Genomic DNA, 27,563 nt, shown 5'->3' on the forward strand with positions numbered 1-27,563 from the left:
TTCCAGAATTTCTTTCAGTTTCCTTTTAGGGTTTGTAATCTCTTCATTGATATTTCCGATTTGTTCATAAATCATTTTCTTTACTTTCTCCACATCTTCTTTTAGTTCTTGAAGTATCTTTAAGCCGTTTGTTTTAAAGTCTTTCATAGTAGACTTGCCATCAAGTCTTTCTCAAAAACAGTTTCTATTTTTATTTTTCCCCTCTGAATAGGCCATACTTCTCTGTTTCTTTGAATGCCTTGTGATTTGTTATTGTTGTGGTTGTTATTTTTGTTGAAAATTGAATCATTTGAATCCAATGCAGTGACTCTAGATTATCTATCCCCTTTCTCAAGATTTTGATGGCATTTTGTTTTGGTTCTTTGTTATGACCCTAGAGGGTATCTCTGTGTTAACGATCAGCCTGAAGCATAAGTTTAAGATCTCAGTTCTTTTCTGCTATGTTTGGGCATGCTCAATGACTTTCTAATTTCGTTAGTATATATAGTTGCTTTTTAGTGTCCTACTCTTCAATGTCTGACTTCCAAAGGGGATGAAGAGGAAATTGAAGGAAATGAGTGGGCGGGGGGGGGGAAGCACAGGGTCTTTAAATCTTCTGAAGCTCATTTTAGTCAGAGAAGGAAGAGCTCACAACAATGGGGTGAGATGCAGGAAAAGTGGTGGCCAGTTCTTTGCACCTGTTTGATCAGAAGCAACCATTAGTGATCAGAGCACAGATCCCTGTTATTTGGAGACCAGGTTCGTTCCACCTACGCTGGCTCCTGCAAGCTGAGCACAAGCAGCATGCATAACTTGTGCTCAGCTTGCAGGAATGCATTCATAGCTGCATGTCATAGGGCTGGGGTGGAAGACAGGCAGCTAACAGTGTGCTGAGAGCTGAAATTGAACAAAAGAGAGAAACATTTACTATCCAAGTCTTCCAATGAGACAGCAGACTTCCAAGATAGTTACATCAGATGGATTGTACAAGGGTAATTAATGTGTAAGTGGAGAGAGATTCTGCTTCTTCCTATTCTGCCATCTTCCCAACAACGCATTTATGGGTTACATTTTAAGGGAATAATTCACTCAATTTAATGCATGCATGAAGTAGATATTCATTAAACATAAAATATAAACTGGCATGAGGTACATTTAGGAAAGAAATGGTAGACATTTTAATGTGAAATTCAACAAATGGAAGAAAAAGGATTTGTTTCTTATGTAGAAAAATTATATTTTTTCCTCTTTTAACTTTTTAACCAAACTATTCTGTTTCCTTTTTCTTTCTCTGCATTTTTTAAAATTGCATCAACTGTGGAATGGGCTGACTAAAAGTCAGACTGAAAAGACGTAGGAGGGAGTTGCACTGAGATGAAATAAAAGACTCTGAAAACATCTGTTCCTTTTAACAGATATTCCAAAATACCAATAAATGACTACAAATAATTGACTTGAACATTAAACTTCATTGATATACAATGTGAGTTTTGTTACACCAGGGATACAGTTTGGGAGGATGAATTTCCAGGATGTGGTTCAAATTAAATTGCACAATATTGTGAAAGAAGATGCAGAATGATATTCCCGAGTAGTCGGCCATATTAAAAAAAAATACACAGACCATTCTATTCTTCCAGAACTTTTCTCTGAGTGATAAAAGATATTTTGGAAAATGTGAATTTTATGATCTTTGGGAGGCCTGGAAAAGGAGGGCCCAGGGTACAGAGTGAAACAGGAAATCTATGTTGTAATGCCAGTGTGTGGGTGTGTTCACAGGCAGTGCAGATTCCCATGAAAGAAAATGTCTGCAAGGCACTGTAGGGAGGAGTTGAATGGAAGATCCAGAGTCCATAATTCTGATATTCACAGAATATCAATTTCAAATAGGGTGAGATTATTAAAAACAATTCTTGACCCTAAAAACACGATCTATAAAAGGAAAATTCAATATTAGATTTCATCCAAATTATAAGTGCCCTGTGAAAGAGAATGAAAAACGAGTAACAGATTGGGAAAAAAATATTTGCAAATCACATGTCAGACAAAAAACTATATTCAAAATATATAAAGAAATATCAGGATGGGAAAGAGAGAGGGTATGGGGCAGAAAAGATGGTGGAATCAGACAGAAATCATTACCTGAGGTACATGTATGATTACAGTGGTGTGACTCTATATTGTATACAACCAGAGAAATGAAAAGCTGTGCTCCATTTGTGAACCATGAATCAAAATGCATCCTGCTGTCATGTATAATTAATTAGAACAAATAAAAAACATAAAAATTAAAAAAAAAGAAATATCAAAACTCAACAATGATAATAAAACAAGCCAATCTTTTAAATGGGCAAAATATTTGAATGGACACTTTACCAAATAATAAGATGCTAACCATCATTAGTTAGTAGGGAAATGTAAATGATACAACACTACAAACATATTAGAAGACTAAAGTAAAATTTAAAGGCAAATTAACACTATCTAGGACTGGTGAGGACTTTCATACATGGCCGGTACTGTCAAATATAAAATGGTACTGTTACTTTAGGAAACATTTGGGAATTTCTTATAAAGTTAAACATACACTCACATCTAATCCAGTGGTACCATTCCTCAATATTTACCCAAGAGAATGAAACACTGTTTTCACATAAAAATGGTAAGCAGATATTTGTAGCAGTTTATTAATAATCTCTAGTAATTAGAAATAACCCCAATATATTTCAACTGATAAATGGATATATCCATACAATAGAATATATTATTCAGAAATGAAAAAGACAATGCTGTTTGTACAAGCAATAACATGGATGAATCTCAAATGCATTATACTAAATTTGAAAAACCAGACTCCAAAGAGTGCATACTATACAATTCTGTTTATCTGTCAATTCTGGAAAGAGCAAAACTATAGGGAAAGAACAGAAGATTGGTTGTCTCAGGTGACGGTTGAGGAAGAAGGATTAGCTAGAAATAGATAATAGAAATTTTTTACAGCACTGGAATTGTTCTATATCTTGATTGCGGCAGCTGATGTATGATTCTGGATTTGTCAAAACTCACGTAACTGCAGACCAAAATGAATAAATTTTCCTGAACGTCCATTGAAAATAAACATTTTTTTCAACTTCTTACTTTTTTTTTTTTGCACGTTTATTACACAGAATTGATACTCGAGCCTCCTTGTGAACTTCCAATGTTTCCATAGCTAATACAAGCTCTAAATGAAAAAAAAAAAAAGTAACATTGGCCATTTCCCAGTGGCTTGGATGAAGTGAGTGTCCTTACCAAACTGAAATGTGCGGAAATCTACCCCACTGATCTGGGAGTAAGTGACCAGAATTGACCAACAGTGTCCCCTCCTTTAGCTTGTACTGTTGACAGGTAGTAGGGACAGCCATGGCAACAAGCCCACTGCTTCAACTTCCTGTTGAAGAGAGAGTGTGGCTATGATCCTCACCCCCATTATGTATTCTGGAATCCCAACCATGTTGATATTCATCAGTTGAAAGGTATCAGGCTTACTTCTAATTTTTAGAGATTATGCAGAAACAAAGGAATGTAGCCAGTGGTGTTTCCTTCCATAAACATGACCTCTTAATTCAAGTACCCCTGAAGTTTAGTATAAGGAACAATGACATGTTGGGAAAGTTGGTGTAGTCAAAGACTGCAGAGGAGTTCTCTTGGGGAGAGAAGTAGAAAGTTTTTTGGTGTCAAAAAGATCTGTCATCTAGTCTTGGTGCTGTCACACCTTGCTGTGTTCATATTGGGCACTTTACATACTCTCTCCAAGTCTTTATTTTCTCATTGTCTTAAAAAACAGGTAATGTACTCAATCAAATTGGTTTAATCTAGATAGACACATAGATAGATAATGGTTCTCAACTGAGGGTGGTTTATACACCCTTCCCCACCTGGCCATGGACACTTGGCAATGTCTGGATATTTTTTTTTTTAAAGAGAGAGAGAGAGAGAGGAGAGAGAGAGAGAGAATTTTAATATTTATTTATTTATTTATTTTCGGCAGATACAACATCTTTGTTTGTATGTGGTGCTGAGGATCGAACCCCGGCCGCACGCATGCCAGGTGAGTGTGCTACCGCTTGAGCCACATACCCAGCCCTGGATATTTTTTAGTTGTCACAACTGAGAAGGCTGCTGTCGGCATTAGGTGGGTAAAGTCAGGGACACCGCTAATATCCTATAAATGCACAGGATGATCCCAATAACAGAATTATCTGGTCCCAACATGTCAAAACATTGGAAAGAAACCTCAATGTATAAATAGTGTATATGTAGGCACAATTTTTCAAGGATAGCATATTCTTTCACAGAATAAACATTTGAGGAAAAATCATGGCTCAACAAGAGTAGAAATCGAGGCATATTTTTCGGATTTTTGAGTCCCCAGAAGAGCTCAAGGGCCTTTTTCTTAACACCCTCTGATTTACAGGATTCAGTTCCAAATGTCTATTCTCTGGGAACCTCAGACCAAAAAAAAAAGAGGTAAACTCAGGTCAAGTCCGTTGTTCACCCTGTTCCAGTCAGCCATGTGGTAGGGACAGGGTTGTCAATCAAGTTCAAGCTTGTGGCCATGCACACAAACTGGGCTGGGAACCCTCAGAAAGGTGGAGTTTGGAAAACAGCCACAAAGAAACCCATTACATTGGCTTGTCAAGGAGTAATCATGCCACCTACTCTCAGAAGAGTAGTCAATAAATGGCTATAGGTTCCAGGTAACTTAGAAAAAGGAATAGCAGGTCTCTCCTTGAAATGAAATTCATAGTATTTCTTTTTTCATTTCTGTATTGAAGAAGAAGTTTGCACGGAATTTATAACACCAGAGACAATTGCTATAAAACAAATGGATCCACAACTTATATTCCACGATTTGCATAACTGATTTTCTTGCTCATTATAAATCTTGCTTATTCCTGGCAGTCCTCCTTATAGATGGCAGGGGGAAGGGTAATTTTTGCCTTCCCTGTATGATATAAGGACCAAGTGAGGGGACTGAAAGGACAATAAATTCCTGCCCCCTCCCAATCAGTGGGGTCACCCTCACTTACCCTCACCCCCTCATCTCAGCTAAATGACCATACTACAAAACTGATATGGACCTTCAGGTCTGTATTTCCTGAGTCGTTATTTTTCTCATGCTCACTAGTAAAATATGAATTGTATTTTTCTCTAAGGAAGAAAAAAAATTAAAGTGCTTCAAAACGGGCAACATTCGCGCCGTGGACATGGGGATCTAGACACGCCTGTGCGGCCCCGGGGGTCCTGCCCAGGAGAGGGGCTGGGGGTCCCGTGGAGAGGGGGTGGTGGCTCCCGCTTGGTGAAGCTGCCCTCCCACCCACTCTCCTGTCCACTGAGGAGAGAGGAGAGAGCTGGCAATTCCAGAAGGGTGATCTGGATGGCTCAGCTGAGGAATCCCAAATATTCCCAGGCCAAGAAGACAGACCTGCAACCCCACGCTTGTCTCCAAGACTGAAGCCCCCCCAAACCCCGTGCCATGCTTATTGCTCTGAGAACAAACTGAGGCTGGAAAAAAAAATAAATAAAGTGCTCATTTTCCCTGTAGCCCTCAATATGAAAAAGCTTTCAAGTTGCCTAAGTTGTTTGCTGCCTGGAAGGTAAAAAGAAGGAGTGTCCAATCAGAGAGAAGAGGGGGAGGGGAGGTGGGTGAGCAAGAACCGCCACCTGCCACCCCCCCACCCCGAGTTCCCTGAGTCAGAAACAGTGGAAATTTTTGCCTAGACATTAGCCTTAGTCATCAGGAAGACTTCTGATTGTAGAAGCAAGAACCACCCCTTTGTGACCCTATTCAGCAGTATAAATCCCATGACTGAGACCCAACCTCCCTGGGGAATAGGTCAGTCACCCATGAGCTCTTCCAACTTAGCTTCAGAAACCGAAAGTCCTACTTCCCTTCCATGAGAAAGTCATCATCATCATCATCTCTCTACTAAACCACTGCTCAGTCAATAATCAGGGCAGAAAATATGTAGATAATGTTTTTTTTTTTTTAAAAAAAAAAAAAAGCAGGCTTTCATCTTATTTTAATTTCACTGGGGTGGAGGAGAGTCGGCAGGGCAGAGACCAGACCTAAGCAATTCCACTAAAATCTTTTTGCCTGCTGTATGACAGGCACTGCTCTTGTTCTTTGCCTAATCTAAAAGTGAACAAGTGAGAAAAAGTCCTGACTTCAAGGAGACTACTGTTGCATGCAAAGTCATGAAAACAAGTGAGGTCATTTTAGGCTCAAACAGCATCACGGAGAAAACAAAGTAAGACGATGGAATAAAGAGAATGAAGAAGGACTGCAGTTCTACTAGATCCTGTGGTCAGGAAAGACCTCTCTGGAGGGAGAGTGAACTAAAGTGGAGGAAAGGCCATGGTAAGATTTGGAAAAGGGAGCTTCAGGGAGCACAGCAGACAAGTCTTGAGATAGCCACAAGCACCATTTCCAGAAACGGAAGGTTGGTGTGCCCAGTGTAGGGTCAGAGCGGCAGAGGAAGAGCACATGGGTCTGGAGACAGGTCAGGGGCCTGGCCCACAGGTGGGGGATCCTGAGTTTAAATTTCACTTTAAGATCTCTGATGGTTTGAAGACATCATTTGATTTCTACTTTTAAAAGCCATTGAGTCTGGCCATGGTATGGAGAATATATAGTACAGAACAAGAATAGGGGAGGGCAGGAAGGTTAGTGAGCAAAAGACTGTGAGAAGTCACTGGATTTGTAACACCAGAGACAATGGAGTGGATCAAATTGGAGACAAGGACTGGTGATGAATCCCAAAGTTTTTTTTTTTCCAGTGGATAAGATGTGGGGTGGGAAGGAAAAAGGTGAGCAGAAGTTGACGCTAGGTTTTTAGCTTAAGCAAGCTGATGAATAGCAGGAGCTCATACCAATTAGGTAAGCTGGGCTGGAAGAGAGAATGCAGAATCCTGTGTTGGCCAGCCTGGGAGAGAGCATCCCATGAAGCATCCAAGTGGGAATGAGGAGCTGCCCAGAACCCAGAAGAGAGGTGAGGGCTGGTGACAAAAGTATGGGTGAAGTATGGGTGGAGTTCAAAGCCATAGGAAGGTTGAGATCATCTAAGGAACGAGGTTGGATAAAAAAAGAGAAGATGAGAGGAGTGAACCTATGGATTAGGACGAGCTTTATAGACATGTAGCCTGCCCAGTTTCAAAGGGTCCTGCACTTAGGAAGTCCCTGTACTTGGTTTAAGGCACAGCTGCCACCATCTTGGAATCCTTAATGCCTTAGTGCACATTTTCATTTTGCACTAACCCCACAAGTGATGTAGACAGCGCTGCCTGGGGCACCTCAATGTTAAGAGGTCTGGGTTCAGAGGGACATTCCATTAAAACTAACTCAGAAAGTGACCAGCAAGGTCAGATAAAGAGGTGGGAGATAGTGGGGGTTGCATCAAGGAAGCCTTGAAATAAACTACTCTAAGGAGAAAACAGCTGACTGCATCAAATGTTGCAGGATAATTAAGTAAGAAGAGGACAGGGGACTCCCCCTTGGAGGTATGGATGACTAGTGGCTTTGATTAGCACCCCCTGGGGGGTGGCATATAGCAATGCTTAATGAGGCTGACAGCAGAGGGAGAGGGGACCAGGTCCAGCACTGACATTTGGGAGCCTACGGCAAGAATACAAAAGGAGGTCCCTGCCTTAAAACCCAGGCTCCTTCTCTTCCCACCCCCAGCTCCATTTCTCACAGCAAGGGCCCCACACACATTCACATGGACACTTCAGCCCCAAAGTCAAACTGCTCTGCCATGTCCTGCAATCCACCATCCATGGGACAACCATCCCAGGAACACACTTGTAGCTCCTGGCCGTCTGTGGGGAGAGTTGCACAGTCCCAGGTGGTTCAGGCTGGGCACCGGGTCTGGGTGGGCATGTCCCTTGGCTTGCCTCCTTTACCCTGCAGGGAGGGAGGCAAACTGCTAGAGCAAGGCTAGAGCAGGACGTTCTAAAATAGGAGTCTCCAGGTGGAGCCTGTGTCGTCCATGTCTAAGGGTGATTAGAGGCAAAGGTGTGGGTAGAGGGAAGCCCCTGATGGTAGGGAAATGGAATCATTTTCATATAGTCACACGTATTTTTCTCTATGATGTAGAAAAGTGAGAGTGACCATAGAGGGAAGAGTAGAGTCCTGGAGGAGAGTAAAGGAGTAGGTGTTAAGAGCTCTGGGAAAAGGAAAGTCTGTTTGGAAAGATGGCATCTCTTCCACCTCCATGTTGAAACTGAATCCCCAACACCACAGTGTTAAGAGGTATGGTGTCCAGGAGGCAATTGAGGCAGAAGAATTAGGACCCTTATAAAAGAGCTTGGGGGAGTGGGTTCTCTTCCGCTCTTCCATGTAAGAGGTCACAGTGTTCATCTCCTTTTGCCCTGGAGTCCTTTCTATCATAACAATACCATCTATAAGAAGTAGGCTTTCACCAGACCACAAACCTGCCAACACCTGGATCTCAGAGTTTCCAGCCTCCAGAACTGTGAGAAATAAATTTCTGTTTTGATAAATTACCCAGTCTCTGGTATTTTGTTATAGCAACACAAACAGACTAAGACCATAGGTATTCTATTTTAATCTGGCTCTTTTAAGTGCCTGTGTTAAATGGCTGGTTAGAAATTTAAAGCAAGGTCCTGGAAGCAGAGTGGTCTAATTTTTTTTCTAGTGATAGCCAGTTGCCCAGGAAGAGGCACTGAGAAAGTGGACTGTTAGGTTTAAACAAGGATAGGATTTTTCCAGGTGGTCATGATGAGGAAACAGGGCCAGAGGCGTTAAAGATGCTTGTTCAACAGTAGATTCAATGCCAGGGTTGGGAATCTATGGTAAGGAGAATGTGATGGTGTGATCAATAGTGACAAAGTAGGAGGACCAGTGGAACGGTGGCTCGTGATATCAGAGAACTGCTAGAGTGGGTGAGCTGGGTGCCCAGGATGTGGTCGTCACCAAGTGGGAAGCCTGAAAGCAAGGTTTATAGAGGGTGGCATGGTTTACTTATGACTATGAGTGACTGGGCTGCTTGGATAAAGCCTTGCATCACAACTACTAGGTAAGCAGATCTACTCCTCCACTTTTGCAGAAAACTGAGGTTCAGACATCAAAGTGACTTGTCCAAAGTCAGAGGTGACACAAGGCTGAGCTGGGAATAAAACCCAGGTTTATCTGTCTTCATGGCTCTGTACTTAGAGATACCCTAACTCCACCCCCTCCCCTTGCAACACATACACACATTCAGGTCTGGCTTCTTAGTTACATTAAAAAAAAAAATTGTTTTTCTTCCAAGAAATACTTAACACCTTGAATTTTACATTTTACCCATAGGGGAAAAAACAAGGTGAAAACTACCTTATCAGTTGCTTTCATTATAGTGACATACATTTTAGGTGAGGTATGGGGATAATTCTGAGTTGACCAGAGAACTGGTTCAATTCAGGACTTTCTGGAGAGAAATAAGGCAAATGGATAAAAGTTTATGGATAGAAATGCGACTACAGTGTGTTATCTGCAGGCGCCCTCTCCTGGCGCTAAGTCAGAATAGCAATCTGGGACTGGAAACTATTTCTTTTTTGGAAGAAACACATGGATTTCAACTAGCATGTAAAAACTTACCCCTCGTAGATTTTTTAGGGGATGTGGCTCAGGAGGGGCAATAAAGTTACACATCAAATTCTGTGTCAGCTCTTTAAACGTCACAATGATGATTATGCTTGTGGTGTCTGGTTCTCTTTAGTGGGACAGCCCTGTTTCCCCCTCAGTCTGTCAGTGAGACTATCAGAGTGTTAATCTAGCACAAGGTCTGGCACACAATAGGTATCCAACAAATATGTGTCAGCCAGAACGGAAAACAATGAGCACCGAGGTGCGGTTTCACAGGAGGAGGGACCAATCCTACTTGGGAGGGTGGAGGCCACAGTGACGGGAAGGAAGAATAGAGTAGAAAAAGAACCCCAGGAAGTAGAATGACAAACCAGGGAGCCAGATGGAAGATTTATAGGGGCAGGAATTTTTGTGTGATTCTGGAAAGAAGAACCCTGAAAGATACTGATGGGTGTAGCTCCCGGTGTGAGCAAGAATAAAAGATTTGTTAAAAACAGATGGAGGAAGCTAGCATGACAGTTTCAAGTGGGTTGAACAGAATATAACATTCTATGGGTACTAGAAAGAACAACTGCTCCTGTTTTAAAGATTTTTTTTTTCCCTGACTTCATTTTTACCCAAAATGGGGTGACCTCATGGGAAATTCAGTTCAAGAAACATACAGAGGGCCTATCAAAATCATGGCAGTTGTTTTCTCAAAATACCTTGTATTCTCAGGTCTAGAGAGCTGATTCTGAGATGACTGGTTTTTATACTGAGAGTCCCATGTCCTTGAACTCTCTACGTTAACAGGCAAAGGAAGACAGCTGGTCACCCTGGTGGGGAGGGAAAACTTGCAATGCTCAGAAGGAGAAGACCAGTGCCAAAAGGGAGGATAAGACAGCTGGGATTCAGGAAAGAGCAGAGGACCCGTGCTGAGAAGGGACCAGAGGAGACAACTGTGTATCTGTCATCAGCCTAACTCTGGGTTGTGTGCAGGATAAGATGCCTCTTGCACCAGCAGAGGGGACTTCTAGGTTCTAAGTGACAAGGTGCATGGAATAAAACCTAGAGCAATCCTGAGAGGGGAAGGATGCACTCACAAGAACCCTTGGGGCTCCACAGAAGAATTGAGGACAAGAAAGATGGGAGCCTCCTTTCAAATGTCCTCTACCCTCACAATTATATTTAAAAATAACAATCTGAAAATGAAGAGCAAGCCAGGTGCAGGATTCTTAGAGCAAGTAGAAAAAAAAACAAACATTGTGCTGTTCCTCTAATCCGCATGTAAGTGATCACAAATAGCTAACCACAGAGCCTTAAGGAGACCCAAACTAGCAATTTTCAACCTCTCTTCAGTGGCCACAAGTATATGTGACACTAGGAGACCGTAACAGCTCTGGAGGAGGTGGCTCCTAACTCATGGAGCAGGGTCTTCCAGGCAGTGCACAACTGTTTTCCCACCTGATGAAAGGAAATGAGGACATAACACCTGTCACAGCAGCACAGGGACAGTGGTGCTTCAGGAAACTCACCTGGGGCTATCACTATACTTTTAGAAAAATCACAACTCAGACATCTTGCTGATTTGGGAAAGAACTGGCAACAATAAGCCCACAAAACAAAAAGAGAAGAAAGCCAACACAATTGATCAGATTCACGTGAATTAAGGAAAAACTGAATGTGTGGAATTTGGGGGAAGAAAGAGTAAGAAACAAAATACAACCTGTCAACTACAGACCAGCTATGTTTGTGGGTCAGGGATGGAAATTGGGCAGGAAAGTAGGCCAATATTATAAACATCATATGTCTAAAGAAAAGAAAGAAAAACTCAACTTGATCAAGAGGAAAGAAGAAAGAAAGAACCAAAACAAACAAAAAATCCTATCCCAGTTGGCTTTGGCTTTCACCAATGACTTGATCCTAAGGGGTTGATTGATGTCAGACCTAATTGTAGTTATGCCCATGATGGTGGCCATAATGACAGCTAATGTTTATGGGTACTTGCTACATACCAGCTGTTACGCCAAGAGTTTGACATAAATTGTCTCCTTCAATCTGCACCCTAACTGTATGGGTTAGCACTATGATTGCGCCCATTAAACAGTGGAAGAAGATGAAGGCCAAGGTCACATAGCTAGCGATTATGATCCTGGGATTCAAACTTGGACAACCTGACTCCAAAGCCAGCTTCCCAACCGCTGTACCGTTGCTGACGTCTTCCATTATAGTTACGTTAGTCTTGGGCAGCAAATTCCTTTTAGGAAACAATATGAAAAGCATTCTACATCAGACTCAGGAACTCTATGCTGTAGAGCTTCCTCTTTCACTCTGAAACTCCAAACCAACAAGGAAGCACACAAATGGCTGATGCGCCATGGGCCAGATGCCAACAGTACAGTATCCCAGCCTCATCCAGGCTGTGTGCCCACTGGGGACAGATGAGTGGCATGGGCGGGGGGGAAGAGTGAAGCAGCTGTCACCTGAGTTGATCACAGTCCTGGTGATAGAGATCTCACAGCGTATGGAGAGTGTGTGGTAGTAGCAAAGTTGAGAAAGACTTTCTCTAGAAAGGTGTTCGTGAGGGAGGACGCTCAACCTGAGTGACATAGCAGGGAATGCTCCTTAACAACTGCCCATTACATAGAGGTGAGCAAATCAATGTTTTATGAATGAATGAATGAATGAATGAATGAATGAATGAAGTGACTGGCCTGGATGTACTGAAAACACCACAATTTTATGTAACTCCAAAGAAAGAATAGGAGTGATCATAGAATTGGGTTTTCTTTTTTGAACTAAAGTCAATGACCCTCAGCATTTTGATGTTGTTCAAACCCTTCTTAGAAAAATCATAACACTCAGTTTCTACTAAATATGAAATCTCCCTGCAGGATGTCTGAGGAGTTGTTTGTTGATATATTGCATACAAATACCCTATTCTTAAAAGAGACGATGGGGTTTTCATATTCACAGAGAAAATAATTTTCAATGAGAAAAAGACAAAGACAGTAAGTATGTAAATCAAATGGGTGGAAGTCACTGTGCCTAAGCTTCAAATTTAGCTCAGCTTCCCAGCAGTCATGATAAAGATGGAGAGCCAGTGAGTTGCACTGCCTTGTCAGACAAGAGGAAGCCCAGCAGTCCCTCAGAGGAGGTGAAGTTTTTTTCTGGGATCTGAATTCTCAAATAACTTTCTCCCACAGAGTTATGCATAGGAGTTCCTGGCATGATCCAGTCCTGGCTTTCATTTTTTCCAACACAATTAGGAGCAACTTTCATGAAATCATGACTTTCAGTAAAGATAAAAACTGAAGGTGTGACATTAAAACACAACCCAGGGAGCTCTCTCCTGTGAGGCCACTAAGATAAGGGTGTCCAAGCACAGCTGCAGGTATGATCTGAAGTTGGAAATGAGATTGTCTATAAAGAAAGGAAGGAGATGCTTGCTGAGCACCTCATATACCTTATGTGCATGAAATCTTTTCTTCCTCTCACCAGACGTGTTATTAACCTTAATTGTAGAAGTTAAGCGATTTGTCCCACATTCGCTTTCAATTGGTGATCTGGGCCCAAGCTGGTAAACCGTTCCTCCCTGTTCTACACCACAAGCCCTCCTGGCTTCTGCCACTCCTATCAAGAATAGCGAAGGATGATTCAGCCCTTAGACAATGATGCCACCTTTTTTTTTTTCAGGCAATTTGAGGTTATTCTCTCCCATGAGGCATACAATGGTGGTGTTACATATTTTACGAAGAACAAATTATTTTGATTAAAAAAATAAACGTCAGTTAGTTGGTAGGCTCAACTTGTATGATGCAAGTTCAAAAGCATTCACGGATCTCACCCCAGAGGCAGTCCATGGTCTCCTAAGCTGCAGACATCACTGTGTCAGTGGTTTGGAAGAGTATTATTATACTCTTTCCAGTGGTTAGCAAACTTAGGGACTTCCGATAGACAGGATGTGCTCAGTGTGACCAAAGCGTGTGTGGCAACTGGGTGATAAGGACTATGCACAGAAAAATCAGTTTGGGACTCACTGAAGAATATGCTGGTCTGTATCTTAAAGGATTAGTGGCACTGGGGAGAGCTGTGGTGGGACCAGATTTCCTGCTCACTGGCGCCCCCTAGTGTCTCCCAGAGGTGTTCTCATCGCAGGACTTTTCCTTACTGTCGGGAATAATTTCCTCGTCTGTGCCTCCACTTAACCTGTGAGCTCTGCAGGTGTGGTGAGCAGGACAATCTTGACACTGCGGCCTAATTTATGGCTACCATTGTTTTTCTGGAAAGCATTTTTTAGTTTTTTAAGAAATCTTTCCAAGAAAAAAGGGTAATGAGTAAAGGCTGAGGCAAGTAAATTCTTTTTCTCTCTTTGTAACTTTCATATCTTAGTTCTTTATGGGGATTCTGAAAATTTCCCATGTCATCCTGTGTGATGGCATCCCTCCAAATCTCCCATTCTTCTCTGTGGCTGTCCCCATGGCTCCCCACTCTCGCAGGGCACCATTTGGTCTCTATTGCTCTTTACACCCTCCCTCCCACATCTTCTATCTCAGCTTCCCTAAATATTCAACCATGATGCTGTCTCCTGTGAGATTCTTTTCTTTCAAGTTGCCTCGAGGTTGAAAGGACCATCATCATCAATCTCATTCTCTCCATCGGTGCCAGGATTTTTCTGACACCCACAAAGTGAGCTCTCCTTACTCAAGGACTACCCTCCAGCTGTGAGGAGTCTCCATTGAGCTTCTCCATGGCATGCGTGAAAGTGCTTTATACACTTAGATTTATGAGACAGAGAAACACAGTACCACTGCTCCTGTAGCATATGGATATGCATACCCACACCAGGGTCAGAGACACACGTATCAAGAGCCCCTGAGCTCTTGATTCTAACCATCCAAGTGCACTTGGCTCCCAATCTAACAGAGAGAGTCATAAGCCGACCATGCTTGTGTCTGCAGGCAGGACTTTGTGCAAAAGTGAATATAAAACAAGTTTTGTCTATCCTCCACCACTCAGGCTGCTCCTCATTCTGCTACAGGAGGCCCAGAGATGACACCCACCGCTTTTTCCCAGGTAGCCAGAAGGTTCTCAGCCTGGATAGCAAGAAGCATGTCTCTCGTGAAAAGAATTTAATTTATAACTAAAGGTAAGTCAATAACACAGGGATAGACATTTTTACTCAAACAAACAATAAAAAACTGAGCTCCCAAGTGTGCAAGATCAGCTCATCAGCTGGGGTTGTGGTTCAGCGGTAGAGTGCTTGCCTAGCATGTGTGAGGCACTGGGTTTGATCCTCAGCACTACATAAAAGTAAATAAAATAAAGGCATTGTGTCCAACTACAACTAAAGTAAATAAATAAATTTTTAAAAAGAAGAAGAATGGTGTAACCTCTGCAAAAAGCATGTGTGGGCACTGGAAAAAAGCACTTTTGTGTCCATGTTCTTAGTTTAAGGAAGGCGTGCTCTTATAAAGGAGCCTTCATGTGAGGGGATCTTTAACCATCAGGGCCTGGGAGTGAACCAGGAAATGCAGTGACATCAGCCATATCAAACACATTACACCAGGTCCAGAATCCAGGCTGGTCTGGATTAGCTCATGTTGAGTTTGATAATGAATCATAAAGAATTCTTTCACCAAAACTGAACTCCCCAAGTGTACAAGATCAGCTCATCACAGACTGCATAATTTTAGGATTCTCAGCTGAGTAATCAGCATTTCAGTGTTCAGGTAAGGCACAAAATATGCTCAAGCAGACTGACCTGGTCTCTGTGGAACCATGTAACTCATCGAAAAAGGCCTTGTCTCATAAAACTAGGAGTCCAGAAAGTCTAGAAAAAAACATGTATGGCCCTCTCTTAGTGGAACCTCTTCAGCTAGACCAGAGCTTTGGAACTGGCTGCTGGATTTCCACAGGGTATGTGCCCTCTGTAACAACGCAGGCCAGTATGAGCCTGGATGAGCCATGGGCAATATGCTTTAGCTTTTGGTATTTTTAATAATGCAGCTCATACTTGTTTTTTATAGAAAACCTGGAAAGAACTTGTAAAGTAAAAAAAATATGTGGATGAGTATATCTCACCCATAAAATTTTTACCTATAGCTCACTACTATTAACAAAGGGTATAAATCATTATAGATTTTTTGAGTGTTTACTTACATGTGAGTTTCTTTGTTCATTTGGCATAAGGTAATATAAACTCTCATGTGCTACTGAAGATAGGGAGGTAAACAGAATTCCATTCTATTCTTCCATGACTTCCTTTTTTGCCTAATATTAAGATTTTGATATTCAATTTCATACAAGTGCATAGCTACAATTAATTGCACTTTGCTTTTGTGCAGTATTCCATCTTAAAAAGATGCTACAGTCACTTTCCCATTTTGTGTGCATGTGTGTATGTATATGTGTGTTTGTGCGCGCGCGCGTGTGTTGCAGTACTGGGGATTTGAACCCAGAGCTTACACATGCAAGGTAAGTGCTCTACCACTAAGCTATGTCCCCAGCCCCTCCTATTATTGATGAGCATTGGAGTGTTTCCTGTCTCCATTATTACATGCAATATTGCTATAAAATATCTTCACATTTATTGTGGTTCCCATGCACAGAGCTTCTCTAGGGAATAGTCTCAGGAGAAAAATGCCGCTTTGTAGGATTTGTGCATCATGGGTTTTACTGAGCCGTGCCAAACTGTTTTCAAATATGGTTGTATCCTCAGCCTTGAGAGATCCTGCTGCTCCACTCGGGGGACAACATTTGTATGATGCCGCAGTCTTGGCTGGGCACAGAATCACGAGCCACTCAAGCAGGAACAAAACTTTATTTTTGAAAAAGCCGCCAATACTCTGTAGGCGCGGCAAACTAAACCCGGTCCTCCCATGCACCGTCTACCGGAACCGGGGGGCTTGGACCTCCCCCGGAATTTCCTCCTACTATCCTTCCCCAACCAATGGGAACTCTCCAGGAGTCCCATAACATGAGTCCCATAGCAGGCCAAGGTGAACAGCAGGAGTCCAATTTCCATATGAATGTAAATCTTAACATAATCATATCATCTCAGTGGCTAGCTGGCATGTCACCTTACAACCAAAAGTGCCATGCATCATATTATTTACTTGTGGCTCCTAGCAGTATGAGCAGTCATTTTAGTCAATTTGGTGGGTGAGAACAAGTATGTAATTTTGCTTTTAATGTGCATTCCCTGGTTATTGATATTAAGTATCTTTTCATTTTTATTGGCAAAGTGTTATTTTCTATTCTGTGAAATACCTATTCATGTTATTTGCCTATTTTTAAATATTTCCCAAGACTTCTTTATATATTCAAATCTATCTCTATGTATTTATATATGAATCTATCTAAAACTATACTTTCAAATCTGACTTCTTTTAACAAGAATAATAATCTCTATTACATAAAGTCTTACGGTTTTATAAATTGAGTGAACTATGATAGTTTTAAGTACCAAATATTTGTATTACCTTCACTCTGATTTTTTCTTAGAGAGAGAGAGAGAATTTATATATATATATATATATATATATATATATATATATATATATATATATATATATATATATATTTAGTTTTCGGCAGACACAACATCTTTGTTTGTATGTGGTGCTGAGGATCGAACCCGGGCCGCACGCATGCCAGGCGAGCGCGCCACCGCTTGAGCCACATCCCCAGCCCCTTACTCTGATGTTTTAAAGGGCAAAAATAGAAACTATGTCAAATAAATAATGATTAGGCTTATAGAAAATGGAAAATCAAGTGTTTCGGGGGGACCCATTATTGGTTTTATTCACTCCATTACTTAGAGACTACAATGAATAAATTTCTGTTTTTGAATAGCTTTTCTTTTTTTCAATAATAAATTTCAGGAGGAAAAAGTTAAACACAACCACCTCCATAGTTACTTTCATTGTGTATCTTAGGATCATCTACCTACTTGGCTCCATTTTCTCCTATTTTGGCTTAGGGAATCTGAGGAAAAAAAAATAAGATGTGTTTGCAATAGTTCAGTAGGGGTGGCCTTGAGATTCACCCAGTAATCTTTCAACTAAAAACTCCCAAACCACAAAGCAGAGGGGACTTTCCTTGGATGGTTGATATCCTCTCAATGTGGCATCTACATTGCAAGACACTAAATGTGCCAGATCCTACTTTCCAGGGATGACAATCCCACTGGAAAGACACAAATGTGTATCTGAGTAACTGAGTGAACACAGTGGAAGGTTCTAATTTGGTTCTAATTTCTGGATTAAAATTGAAAATGGTAAAGGATCAAAGGAAGAAACATGTGCTCCTAGGCCCTCAAGTCAAGGGTTGGTTCTGTATCTCCCTCTTCCTTTCAACCCCTGTTTCCCATCAGGATCCATAGGTCCTGTGTCAAGATGACCTGTGTCATGTGCTCTCATAACTTCACCAAGATTCATCATGGTGGTCTCTAGGGCCATCCTGCCATCCAAGGGTCTTCAGCTCTCTGAGATGGAGTGCAGCAGACAGTCTCCCCCACTCTCAGACACTTTTGCTTTCACTCCGGCCCTGGATCAGCACTCAGGGTTAAGGGGAACTGGAAACTCAAGAGAAGACAGGGCCCTTTCTTGGGCAACACAGTGGGTCAGTGTCTTGTTATTTCCCCAGCATGTGTCCATCCTGGTGATCTTTCTGAGCTACTGTCTATCCTCCTGAAGTCGTATTTTAATAAAAAAAAAAAAAACTTCCTAAAAATCAAGCTAGAGAGTGTATCATGAGGTGATTTGTGGGTTCCAATTTCAAGTGACCTTATGATCACCCCTTTTTGTGATCCTCTAGGGACACTATCACCCCCACTCCATGCCTCAGGATATATTTAACAATGTCTAGAGACATTTTCCAGTTGACACAATGGTTGGTGATAGAGAGGTCCTACCACCTAGTGGGCAGAGGCCAGGGACACTGCTAAATATCTTATAGTGCACAGGACAGCCCCTACCACAATGAATTACCCAGCCAAAAATGTCAACAGTGACCAGGCCGAGAAACCCTAATCTACTCCTTATTACCAGACTGGAAAAATGAAAGATTATTGGCTTCCCTGACATGACTCCCAATTCCACAGGTCCTCCTAATGGAGGTGGCTGCTATTAAGCTAGTTCCTACTGTTGCACCTGGACACAGGATGCTGAAGAGGAGCCCAGGGTCTGTAATTGAGTCAGGAACTCTCTTCTTTCTGAGAATTCAGCTCATGATCTGGATTCTAGTTAATACCACCACATTGGTGAAATGCAGTGCACAGCAGTCCAGTCCCTCGGAGCAACAAACTTGTTGACGCCATGGATAATGTTAAAGGCTCCTCTAAATTTCATTATCATTACTTTTTTCATTAAAAAAAATACTAAGTAATATCATCTGGTAGTCCAACTTTATTCAGTCAACAAATATTTCTTGTGTGACCAGGTAGCAGAGTACCTGGTACCTGGACTAACTGAATGATAACTCTCCAAGGCTAGTATACTTGAACCACCGCACCTGCAGCAGTTCATCATCTGATTAGTTCTTGTTAAAATGCCAACTCCTGAGCCTCTTTGCAGAGATTCTGACTTCATGAATCAGGATGGGGGCCCAGGAGTTTATAATTGTTAACCAGCACTTGAGATGACTGAGAAGAAGGGTATCCATGGAACCCCACTTTCAGAAATGCTGGTAGAAATCATGAAATCCACACAGACTAATCCTAGGCTTGAGAATCTAATGTGGTAATTTTCTATATTCCGGGGAGGGGGGGAATCACTTACCTAGGAATTTTCTCAAGTTTTCCATTTTTAAACGGAGGGAGAGTAAAACCCCAATACCTGCTCAAACACAAATAGTGAGAGAGCAGAATGACCTTATGTAAGGAGAAGCAGGAAATTTCCAAAGGAACAGAGCTATTGGAGTTCTACCTTGAAAATGAATTTTTATGACATAGAGTGAGCATTGGCCAAGTATATTTACTTCAACAGGAAAAAGAGCTCTTGCTTATGTAAGAGATACAAACAGTACCTATTCCTAGTCTCTGAAATGACTTCAGCAGAAGATGATGCCCACTTGATTAGGGAGCACCAGTCCTCCCTAATTACCAAGACAACTGGTTTCTCTGAGTACTCAGTTTTCTTTCGAACCCTTTTTCAGTCACTCCCCACTAGTGACTTTTCAATAGAACACTTATTTTAGTAGCATGCCAACTGCATGCTACTAACCTTAAACTTGCTCCAAGCAAGACTTTCAAGCTGTTACAAACACCTTAACATTTCTCTATGTCCAATATTAAGGACGTTATCTCACTATTTGGAATATGTGTATAGATATAAAGGCATCACTAAATGCTACCCTGAATTAATGTGATCAGTTTAATCATATAATACATTTACATAAAGACTATCGTGATAACAATTAAATAAAAGATGAAGATTAATGTATCATCATCGCTAGAGGGAAAGGTGTGAACTAAAGGTCGGATTATTTTAGAATTATCCCTTAAGATAACTAATTAAAAACACTTTTCTGAGTTCCCTTCCATTCTGTTCCTTTAGAGACCTTCAAATGTTTCTGTCTTGTTCTCTGTCTACTTTTTGCTACAGGTAGCCCCACAGTGCCCCCCCCCCCGGGGCTTACAAAACAGGATACTGTTGAGCTTACTCACTGATGGAGGCTTTCAGAAGACTGTAGCCTTCCGACTCCTGCTAAAAGCCATTCAAAATGTGGATGAGTTTTCAAACCAGAGGGAAATGGCTCTTCCGTGATATACAGAGAAAAATTCAGTTTGTGTGTGATCTGGAGCCTACCACCAACCAAAGAACCCCAATCTCATACACCAAGGAGCTCCATTTCTCCACGATTTCCAGAAGAAAAAGGTCTCACCCTCCCCGCCCCACATTTTGGTGGAACTTGGTGTCAGCATATTAATTTGAATGCAAATTTCCTGCCCCAAACTCAAATTTGCTGCAAGATCCATGTTTAAGTAGACTTGGCTCCCGGCAAACCAACATGCAAATGGGGGGGTGTTCAAGTACAAGAACCACAGTGGCAATGAAAAGACACGTGGGCCATACCTATTTTTGCAGCCTCCATTTTCAGGTTGAAATCCCAGTTCCTTGGCAGCTTGAGGGACATTTTGCTTTCGGTTTGGGTGAGTAACTGGTGAAGCAGCCAGTCTGTCCCAGTTGGTGCCCTTCTGGACTTTTCGATCTCGTCCTCTGCCTTGTCTTTTCCCCCTTAATGTTCGCTTCACAAGCCGTGTTAGGTTTGAAGTTGATCTGCAACGTGTCTCCTCCTTTCTCTCAGATGCAAGGTCCATCCATCTGTCAGTTGGGGATGGCACCCAAACTCCCCTCGTTCCCCACCCACAGTCTTCCAGGGACTGATACCTGCTTTCCTTCTTTCAGTTTTAGCGGAAATATCCCAGGTGACACTTTGCTCTGAGTTGTGGGAAGCAGAGATCCTGTTCGAAAGAATCTCAGGCCTCACTGAGGCAAAGTTGTAATAAACAACTGCTCCTCTCAGCTTTTTTTTTTTTCTTTAACTGTCTGCTTCCTTGCATTTGAGGAAGTGGGTGCTGCTCAGTGTGGAGGATGCAGGAGGAGCACACTTTCTTGAGAAAATCATTTGGGGAAATGCTTGTCAAGCTGGAACGAAAGCATCTGTGACATAGGGCTACAGTTTTACTTAAAGGAAAAGCAAAATCCCAAGATCCTTCACCATATTTTTCTACTGTGTTCTCCTCACTTAAAGGATCAAGCATCCCCAGGTAGCCTGTAGACAGCCAGCATTCTGCCAAAGTTACCTTCTTTAAAATCCTTTTCATGTAAGGACCATGTAGTCGGCTCTCTGCCTGCACAGGGTAAAGGTTTCTACCAGCCTGATGTAGGAAGGGTTTGGTGTATTGAGTCAATAAGTCAATTTTGGCAGGTAGACCCCTCGAATATCATCTTGATTATTTGGCATTGAATCCAGGGTGTGTGTTTTAGAATCAGACCAACATGGATTCAAAACTCAGTTTTTCTACTTTCTAGCTCTACAACTTCTAACAAGCAATTGAATCTTTCTGAACCTCACTGTCATTAGAAAAAAAAATGAGGTAGCTGTGGCTGTATAGAAATTTTGCAAAGACATCTAATACAGACCTTGACACACAGTGGTTATACCACAAACACTATTTCTATCCTTATTCTATTTAGTTTGTGACAGGCTTTCGTGTATTTAACTGGGTCAGCCTAACCTAGTGGTTAGGCATTTGGGCCCTGGAACCAGACTGCCAATGTTCAAGTCTTAGCTTTATCAAGTTCCTTGATGTGTGACTTTGGAACCAGTTCTTGACCACTCTGTGGTTCAATTTTCTCGTTTGCAAATGAAGCAAATAATAAAACCTGCTTCCTAGGGCTGTTAGAGAGCAGGTACAAAGCACTCAGAATAATCACTGCTGGCCAGCAGATGAGTTATGCATTCTTGGCCCATATTCATTCTTCAGTCCCCTGGGTGACTTTCATACTTTCTTCTTCACCTCCCACATGCTTACTCTGCTGATGATCTGGCTTCCTGTCTCATTAAGAAAACTGGTGCAACTGGACATGAACACCTACAAGTTCCCCCCACCAATCCACCTACCTACCTGCATGTGAGCCTGTGTGCTCAACCTGCTGCAATGGATAAACCCTCTCCGATGGCTTCCCCAGCCCTACTGCACCCTCATGTTCCTCTCTTTCCTGGATCTTTCCCATCAGTATTCAACTTATTCATTTTATCCCATCTTTTCAAAAATCTCTTAATGCCACTTCTTTGACTGTAGCCCCATTTCTCTCCTTCATTTCTGAGCAAAGCTTTGGTAAGAGTTGTCAACATTTGCAAATGTCTTTCCTTTTACTTTCTTCTAATTCTCCCTGTTGATGTAGTTGTCCCAATACTCTGCAGTATATCTTCTCATCAAAGACACTGGTGACTTTTCTGTCACTAATCTCTGAGGTCAGTTCTCCATCCTCATCTTGCTGACCTGTCAGTAGTGTTGACCACTTTCTTCAGATCTGAGCTCTCTTTCCATGTGGCTCCTGGAAGCTATGACTGGCCTGATTATCTGCCTGCCCTCTGGCTGCTCTCCTGAGTCCTTGCTGATTCCCTGATTTCTAAATACTGGTAGAAACCAAGACTCATTCAGTGGACTTCTTTTCCATCCCTACTCACACCTAAGTGAGCTGGTCTATCGTAAGACTTTAGACACCATGTATCTACAATCACTGCTTGTATATTTCCAGCCCAGATCACCCTCTGAACTCTAAATCTCTGCTTTGCTCTCTAATAGCGATCTCAAGCTAAACTTGTTAAAAACATATCTAGAGACCAGGCTGAAGGAGCTGTGGTGACGTGGGGCATATTCTTCCATTGGAAATGAAAGAAACATGAGACTGAAGAACCACACAAGTGTATTTCAAGCCTCTGCTTCCATCCTGTCTGCTTGCATTCCATTAGCCAACACGGGTCACATGGCCAAGTTCAAAGTCACTGAGGCAGGAAGTGTGCACAAGCGCTGAGGGGCAGGCAGAGGGGGAGAAAGGAAGGGCAGGCAGAGGGGGAGAAAGGAAGGGCAGGAATGCTTGCAGATCAAGGCTTCGATCCATCTCACCAATTCAGTATACCCAGCTGCCCTCAGCTCCCCAGCAGTGCTAGATTCTTCTGACCTTAACTCTGCCAGTCAAGGACTTTGAAGCCTCCAATCTTGCTCTACTGCCTGCCTGACTCAAACACCAGTGTTCTTTCTCCTGACCTAACTGAGTGGGGGAAAGGAGGTAGCGAGCTGAGCCCTAGCCCAATAGCATCTCATGGGGAACTTGACATCAACCAAAGTTGCCGTCCTGGGATCTTTAACTTAAGAACTCTGAAAATATTCTGAAGGTGGCATTTACAAACACACAGGGAACTTCCTTTACTCTTTAGAGTGGTGTCCTGTGAGTCTTGGAAAAACTCATGACCCATGGGGGAAGTTAGTTGTGCATCGCGCACACTCAGAAAGGCAATCAGGAAAAGTGGCCTTGGAAAGGCCCGGTACACAGCCTTTCCCCAACCGAGCCGCCTTGGGGTGTCAGGTCCCTGGGTGGGGGTAGAAGGCTGCTATCTGTCCTCTTACTGCTCCCCTGTTCTGACTTTCCTGGAATGAAGAGATATCTGGTCCTAAAGTTGAAATTAACATCCACAATAACAAAAGCAAAATTCATCCATTTATTTGCATATTAATGCTAACCATTTATTAAGCATTAAATATTTGCTGGATATTGGAGAAAAGTTCACAAATAAGCAGAACTGGTTTCTGCCTCCCTCCTTCATCCCTCTTTCCCTCACACTCCCATGTGCAGCTAATAGTTTGTTGAAGGAGAAGAACAATTTAGTTAACTATTAAATATAGCATGAGAAGTGCTGTTGTATTGGAAGAAGTGTAGGGAGCTACGGAGGCGATATGGAAAGGAGCATATTGGGACTAGGAGAAGGAGGAGAGGCTTCTGGGAAGAAGTGGATTTCAAAGTCAGGTTTGTTGGGTGTGGTGGCACATGCCTGTAATCCCAGCAGTTTGGGAGGCTGAGGAAGGAAGCCAGCCTAAGCAATTTAGCGAGACCCTGAGCAACTTAGAGAGACCCTGTCTCAAAATTTAAAAAAAAAAAATTGTTTTAAAGGGTGGGGATATAACTCAGTGGTTAAGTGCCTCTGGTTCAATCCTGGGGGGGAGGGGGGGGAGGGTTTGCTGAATGAGGTAGGGAGACAAGAGTTCCAGACACAGCAAACAGCATACAGGAGGCACAGAGGCAAGAAAGAACTTTTTGGATTGCTCCTAAGAAGGACGAATGGAATAAGAGGGAGGAGAGATGGAGTTGGAAACATAGGCTGGGGCTGGTCGGGATGGCATCACCCAAGGCCCAGTGCGCTTTGGTAAAGAGTTTGACTTTACCCGCAGGGAACTGGAGATCAATGAAGACTTTTAGCAGGGTAAGGGTTAGGACAGTATGGGAGATATCTGACTGTGTGTGAGAGAGAGGTCAGCAGCAGTGGGCATGGAAAAAAGGGAAAATACACAAGCACCATTTACATGACAGAATTGCTAACCCCTGAGGAATTATTATGAAAGAGAGAGAGAGAGAGAGAGAGAGAGAGAGAGAGAGAGAGAGAGAGACCATGATCCTGACTCTGGTCACTGGAGGGGCAGAGATTCCAGTCACAGAGACAGGACACACACAAGAAGAGTGAGAATCAATGTTGAGGGCAGGGAGAAGGGGGTGGGCTGGGTTTGGAGACCATTGCACTCAGGGACTCATGGGGTGCCTGAGTTCAGATCTCCTGCAGCCCGGTAAGCCTAGAACTCAGACAGACTCATTCATTCATTCATTTGCTCCCTCCATAAACATCTATCCAGGACTCCGCTGGATGCTGAGTAAACAAGGATGGTTGGGAATCTGGCCTCATCCTCAAATGACTCATGAGAGAGAAGTGTAGATGTAATGGTGTACTGTGCAAGGTTCAAAAGTGGTGCATGCATAGGGTAGGAGCAGGAAATGGGCAGCTCTGCTTGGATGGTCAGGGGTGGCTTCCCAGGAAATGTGATCCATGAGAGAATCATCAAGAAGCAAAGTGAGGGGGGCTGGGGATGTGGCTCAAGCAGTAGTGCACTCGCCTGGTATGCGTGCTGCCTGGGTTCGATCCTCAGCACCACATACAAAGATGTGTCCGCCAAAAACTAAAAAGTAAATATTAAAAAATTCTCTCGCTCTATCTCTCTCGCTCTCTCTTTAAAAAAAAAAGAAGCAAGGTGGGGAATCAGGAAGAGAACTCTGTAGGCAACAAAATGACAGATAGCTGTTAAAACATGGAGCCCATTTAGGGAAGTGTCAGGAATGATGAATGGCTACTGTGGGAGATGGCCAGGGGTTTCAGGAGCCACTGGGGCCAGAGCCTGAGACAACTGCAGAAGGACTGGACTCTACTCTGAGGTGACAGAACATTTTGAACATTCCTTTCATTGTTATACTAGAAAAGAATTCCATGATCTTTGTAGAATTTTTAAAGAAATATAAAGAAAATGAAAATTGTTGTTACCATATAATATACCACAGTCTTCCTTTATCCACAAAAAATATGTTCAAGACCTCCAAGTGGACACCTGAAACTTCAGATAGTCCCAAGCCCTATATACAATGTTATTTTTTCCTATACATACATGCCTATGATACAGTTTAATTAATAAATTAGTCATGGTAAGAAATCAAAAATAATAAAATAGAACATATGCTGTGATAAAACTGCCAGTATCATTACTCTTATGCTTTTGAGCCATTATTAAGTAAAAACAAGTATTCCCTGAAAATGCCCATTGAGATACTGCAATGGTTGATCTGATGAGCAGAGAGCTCAGACTGACTCTTTCAAATGTGTCAAGTGCACTGAGTTGGGCCAAAACCTTACTCTCTGGTGAAGCCATGCCAGTTATCATTGTAGCCACGCTTGTATTATTGTTCCTTATAACAGACATAAGAATAAAAGATTAATTTTTTCATTTTTTTACATTTATTTATTTTTTAAAAATTTTATTTATTTATTTTACATGAGCTTTACTATTAGTATTATTTGCATTACAATTCTTAATACACCTTTATACCACAATTTATCATATCTCTGTATACAAAATATGTTGACACCAAATTTACATTTTCATACATGTATTTTGTATAATGATGAGGTTCTCCTTCCACCATCCATGCAATTCCCCTTATTCCTCCCTTTTTTATACCCACATCTCTTTCAAAAGCAGCGAGAAGAAATTAGCCTGACATTAAGCACTTTGGGATTGAACATATTTCTTGGTGGAGGTGAGTCGGCCCTAGTTTATATTTTCCATCTGACTCCTGCAGGTGTCTGAACATGGGCCCCCATGTCATAGGGACACTCAACCAGCAGCTAATACTAAGTGCTAATGGCTGCATCTTGCTATCTTGAATGATAGATTCCTCAGTGTATGTATCTTGGAATGTGGAGACACCAAAAGTAAAGATCTTTTTCATTTGGATTTTAATAGTCTATTTCTTTGAGTGGATTTACAAGGTACACATTCTAGGTTTTATTCTCTTTTCCTTAGATTCAATGAAAAACATCACTTGGCAGAGGAAGAGATTCCTGTCCTCTGGACTCTCTGTGTGAGCTCAGTAAACCAGGTTTGGGCTCCTGGGCTCAGACCAGAGCCTTGTTCCTCCACCTCTGAGCACTGAGTGGGAGCTGAGTGGGAGGTGTTCCGTCTCTTGTCTGGCCTCGCCTCTGGCAGGATCCCCAGCATTGGACCCGTAATTTTACCTGGAAGAAAGTTAATCTGTGGATCATGGGGTTATGGAGACAAATGTCTATTTCAATGGGGAATTTATTACGCAGGGGTTATAAAGAGAACTGATGTCTTTAAGTGGAAGCACCCAGAGCAAATTGGGAAGAAATATCCTTCACATAACACCTCCTTTTGGCCATTATTATGGGTGACATTATATTAGATCTAGTCACAAGAAGCTAACAATATTTGATAACTTTTGACCTGTAAAACAATTTCATGTAATTCAATGAGATAGGCCCACTCTGCTTCCTGCCACTTATCCATGCAACACATACCAAAGAAATTGTGCACCTGCATAACAGATGCTGCCAGTTGCTAAGAATGCACCCAACAGCAAGCCAGGTTCAAATGCCTGCTTCCATGGAGCTTATTCTAGTGAGAAGAGACAGACAATAAGTGTAAGAAGTAAGTGTAACATGTTAGATGGGAGAAAATGCTTTGAGAAAAAAAAGAAGTGCTCTGGGAAGAGGCAAGAAGCGTCAGTTTAGAGGAGAAAAGGAGGGAGAGCGTTGTTTTAGATAGTTGGACAGCAAAGTCTCCATAGAAGAAGTTACATTTGAGTAAAGAACTGAAGAAGTGAGAATGAGTCAGCTAAACATACTTGGA

General features: G+C 42.1%; 1 protein-coding gene across 1 annotated transcript in view; it reads right to left on the reverse strand.

Annotated features, from left to right (window-relative positions):
- Positions 1 to 20,956, reverse strand: part of ARHGAP25 (Rho GTPase activating protein 25) — a 95,474-nt gene extending 74,518 nt beyond the window's left edge. The window contains exon 1 of the mRNA XM_081264894.1: positions 20,665 to 20,956. Within this exon, the coding sequence (XP_081121020.1) occupies positions 20,665 to 20,725 (61 nt within the window). The 5' untranslated portion in view covers positions 20,726 to 20,956. The remainder of the gene's footprint in view (positions 1 to 20,664) is intronic.
- Positions 20,957 to 27,563: the final 6,607 nt, after the last annotated feature.

The sequence above is a fragment of the Spermophilus citellus genome (assembly GCF_964194105.1).
Source record: "Spermophilus citellus genome assembly, chromosome: 13".
In the NCBI taxonomy this organism is placed as follows: domain Eukaryota; kingdom Metazoa; phylum Chordata; class Mammalia; order Rodentia; family Sciuridae; genus Spermophilus; species Spermophilus citellus.